Source organism: Sorex fumeus, unplaced genomic scaffold, assembly GCF_029834395.1.
Source record: "Sorex fumeus unplaced genomic scaffold, SorFum_2.1 ptg000008l, whole genome shotgun sequence".
Taxonomy (NCBI): Eukaryota; Metazoa; Chordata; class Mammalia; order Eulipotyphla; family Soricidae; genus Sorex; species Sorex fumeus.
The window spans coordinates 83,116,127-83,119,974 of NW_026606065.1; the positions used below are offsets into that span (position 1 = coordinate 83,116,127).

Here is a 3,848-nt window from a genome sequence, read left to right on the forward strand (position 1 = left end):
CCACATAAGCACCCTGTACAGCGCTCCTGGCACACACACCACACAGCTCTCTCAACACACACAAACACACACGCACAGAGACCCCCATACGCACTCCCTGCACAGCACTCCCAACACACACACACACACACACACACACACACACACCACAGCGCTCCCAGCACATACACACACAGATACCCCGAACAGCGTTCCCAACACCCACATCACATAGGTCTCTCAGCACACAGCACACACACACACACACACACACACACCACAGCGCTCCCAGCACATACACACACAGATACCCCGAACAGCGTTCCCAACACCCACATCACATAGCTCTCTCAGCACACAGCACACACACACACACACACACACACACATACACACACGCGCGCGCGCGCGCGCGCGCACACACACAAACACACAACTCTCCCGAACGGAGGGGGCGCCCTGCCCCGCCTGTCTCACCGCTCGGGAAGCGGCGGCAGGGGTGGAGCCTGCGGTGGCCACGCCCCCGGCGGGCAGCGCTCTTTAAAAGGTGCCGCGGAGCTCGGGAACCCGCCGCCTCGGTCCTTGGTCCCCGCGCTCGGTCCTCGTTCCTCGCTCGCGCGCTCCGTGGCTGCGGCACCAGCTGGGACGGAGGCTGCGGCGGGACGCGCTCCATGCGGCCGCTCACCATGTCCGGGCACTTTCTGCTCGCGCCCATCCCCGAGTCCTCCCCCTCCGACTACCCCCTGCCCAAGGACATCAAACTGGCTGTGCTGGGCGCCGGGCGCGTGGGCAAGAGCGGTGAGTGCGGCGCGGGCTGCCACCCGCTCCAGGTCCCGCCGAGCCTCTCCCGCGCCCTCCTGGCTCCGCGCTGCCGCCCTGGAGCGCCGGCCGTGGACTATCGCGGCGGGGGCACCTGTGGGACAAGCGGGTCCACTGACTGACCCGCAGTCGCGCCCCCGGTGGCCCCGGGGTCGGCTTTGCAGAGTGCTTGGGTGCGGGCAGCGCCACGCGGCGCCGTCATCCAACCCTCCCTCCGTTGCCCCGAAGGTGGGGAGGTCTCGGTCCCCAGAGTCCCAGCGTTGGGGCTCAATCTCCTGGTTTCCTTTTCAGCAATGATTGTGCGCTTCCTGACCAAGAGGTTCATCGGCGACTACGAGCCCAATACAGGTTAGAATCATTGCGTGCTGCAGGCTCGCGCGTGCTTGCTCCTCGGGATGAGCCCGAGATTGTAAAAGCAAACTGTCCTTCGTTCTCCAGGCAAGTTGTACTCGCGGCTTGTGTACGTGGAGGGAGACCAGCTGTCCCTGCAAATCCAGGACACCCCGGGGACCTTCCAGGTAAGGAGAGCCCGGAGCGAGCTGCACGGTCACTTCCAGACAGACCCCTGGGCCGAGGAGTGCATGACTGAGTCCCAAATAGCCTGCCGCGCTTTCTGCTCTGGGATGTAAAAGTGGATTGGTGGATGGGTGGAGACGCTTTGCTTCTAGTTTGCAAGCCTGGCCGGGCGCCACTCCTCAGCCCTCTCTGCTGCTTTCAGAACTCCGCGGAGAAGGCAGTAACCAAACTCGATGGGACTCTGGCCAGGGGCCTCTCCTGTAGCTAAAGTACTTCTGTTTCTAGCTGACAACAACCACCCGGCCCCCCTACACCCCCCCCCCCCCCCATCTTTGCCTTCAGAGCACCTCTAGCAAGCAAACAGTGAGGAATGTGCCTTGATTAACAGTTATAATTTCACTCCCGTCTGGGGGAGGAAAGGGCTTGTGGAAGAACAGAAAGAAGGAATTTGTTTCAGTGACATTCTCAAGTAGGGCATGCTAAAAATAATTTTTAATGCGTTTGGGAATAGATGAATTTTCTTGGCTCGTTTTCAGAGTTTTGTTGATTCGGAGTTAGTTCCTTGCTAATTGCGCCATTCTGCGCTGCAACTTCTCACTGAACTCGTTCCTACTGATCCCCCGCTCGGCGTCCAGGGCATCAGGCCAAGGTTTAAAAGGAATAACATGTCATAAAGCCACCCAGTCAGGGAGCTGGCCCGAGAATTTTTCCTTTCTCCATCAGAAGCCGCCTTCTGTAGAATCCAGGTCGATCTGAGAATGCTGCCTAGCGATTTCTTTCTTTCAAGATGACTTTGATGCTATGTTGAGGCATCTCCCACTGAGTACCTCTTTGATCCTCTACCTGGTTTTTTGTATTGTTTTGGGTTTTGGGTCACCTGCTATGCTCGGCGTACTCCTGGCTCTGTGCTCAGGGATCACTCCTGGCAAGCTTGGGAGACCATATGGGGTGCTGGGAATGGAACTTGGGTTGGCCGGGTGCAAGGTGAGTGCCCTACCCACTGTACTATCACTCTAACCGCAGTCCTCTACCCGTTTTTATCTTTCTTAGGGCCACGATAACCTCCCTCAGGGAATGGACTCACTGTCCAAGTATGTGCAGTGGGCAGAGGGCTTTCTGCTGGTCTATTCTATCACAGACTATAACAGCTACCAGTCCATCCGGCCCCTTTACCAACACATTCGGAAGGTCCACCCGGACTCCAGAGCCCCGGTCATCATCGTGGGCAACAAGGGTGACCTTCTGCATGCCCGCCAGGTGCAGACGTATGAAGGCATTCAATTGGCCAACGACCTGGGCAGCCTGTTCCTGGAAATTTCCACCAGCGAGAACTATGAGGATGTCTGCGATGTGTTTCAGCATCTCTGCAAAGAAGTGAGCAAGCTGCACAGCCTCGCCTCTGAGAGGAGGAGAGCCTCCATTCTTCCCCGGCCGCGCTCCCCCAACATGCAGGATCTGAAGCGGCGCTTCAAGCAGGCTCTGACGTCCAAAAGCAAAACTCCGCCCACCCTGGGCTGAGCGCGCCTTGGTCCCTCAGACTGGACTCTCCCTTTCCCTTCCTATTTTATTTGTACATTTGTTGTTGTTGTTTGGGGATTACACCCAGGGTGCTCAGGGACTACTCCCAGCATGTTGCCAGGTGATGGAGGGGTCACTCCCTGAAGAGTTTAGGGAATGCACCATGCTGGGGTTGGAACCCAAACCCAGACTCTGGCATGCAAAGCATGCACTCCAACCCTTGAGCTATCTATCTCCCGGCCTGTGGGGGTGTCCCTTTTTAATCATCCATTCAGAGTTTATTTTTATACAAACTTGGTTATCAAATGTCTGTGCATTTCTGAACAGAGTGGTTGCCTAGAAGTCTGATACCGTTGACGTTTTTAAATGGAAGAATATTGTTTTTTTCTTTCTTTTTTTTTTTTTTTTTACTGTAACTGTGAGCCACTTTTCCATTAAAGGCAAAATGGCAACATTGCTCCCTGTTTTTTAAATGTCTTTTTATAGCAGTCACCCTTGCACCAGCGCCCAGACGGCTCCATGCTTGCCCTCAGTGTGAACTCTGGTTGGTGTCTTGTGTAGTGAGGGGTTTATGTAGTGGGAATTTGTCCTGGATGGAAGTATGTGGAGAAGGAATGGGATTCAAATAAGTGCAGATGTCTCTAAGTCAGGGCAGTTTGCCACCTGCATGAAATTGATGCCACATGATTGTCATGGGAAGGGACTCCTATGCCAATGCTGAGAAATGACAAATATGAATAACATTTTTATTTTATTTTTTGGTGTGAATGGAAGTTCAATCTCTTATTTGAAAAAAAAAAAAGGAAAGCAATCCTTTCCCAGTATGCTTGTGTTGTCCTACCATCCAGGAGTTGCCTCAGATTTCTCTTCCCTTTTTTTCTGTGGGGATAGGGATGATGAGCATTGGGGCAACACCCAGCTGTGTTCAGGCCTTATTCCTGTGCTCAAGGATCACTCTGGTGGTGTTGGGGGAAATATGCAAAGGATGGGATCAAATAGAGTCAGCGCTGTGCAAT

At 54.6% G+C, this 3,848-nt stretch overlaps 1 protein-coding gene across 1 annotated transcript; it reads left to right on the forward strand.

Annotated features, from left to right (window-relative positions):
• The first annotated feature begins 525 nt into the window (after nt 1-525).
• Nucleotides 526-3,190, forward strand: RASL11A (RAS like family 11 member A). Its single transcript, XM_056109781.1, has 4 exons — nt 526-777; nt 1,090-1,146; nt 1,237-1,316; nt 2,365-3,190. Exons 1-4 carry the CDS (start codon nt 651-653, stop codon nt 2,830-2,832), a joined length of 732 nt encoding a protein of 243 aa, XP_055965756.1. The 5' UTR covers nt 526-650; the 3' UTR covers nt 2,833-3,190.
• Nucleotides 3,191-3,848: the final 658 nt, after the last annotated feature.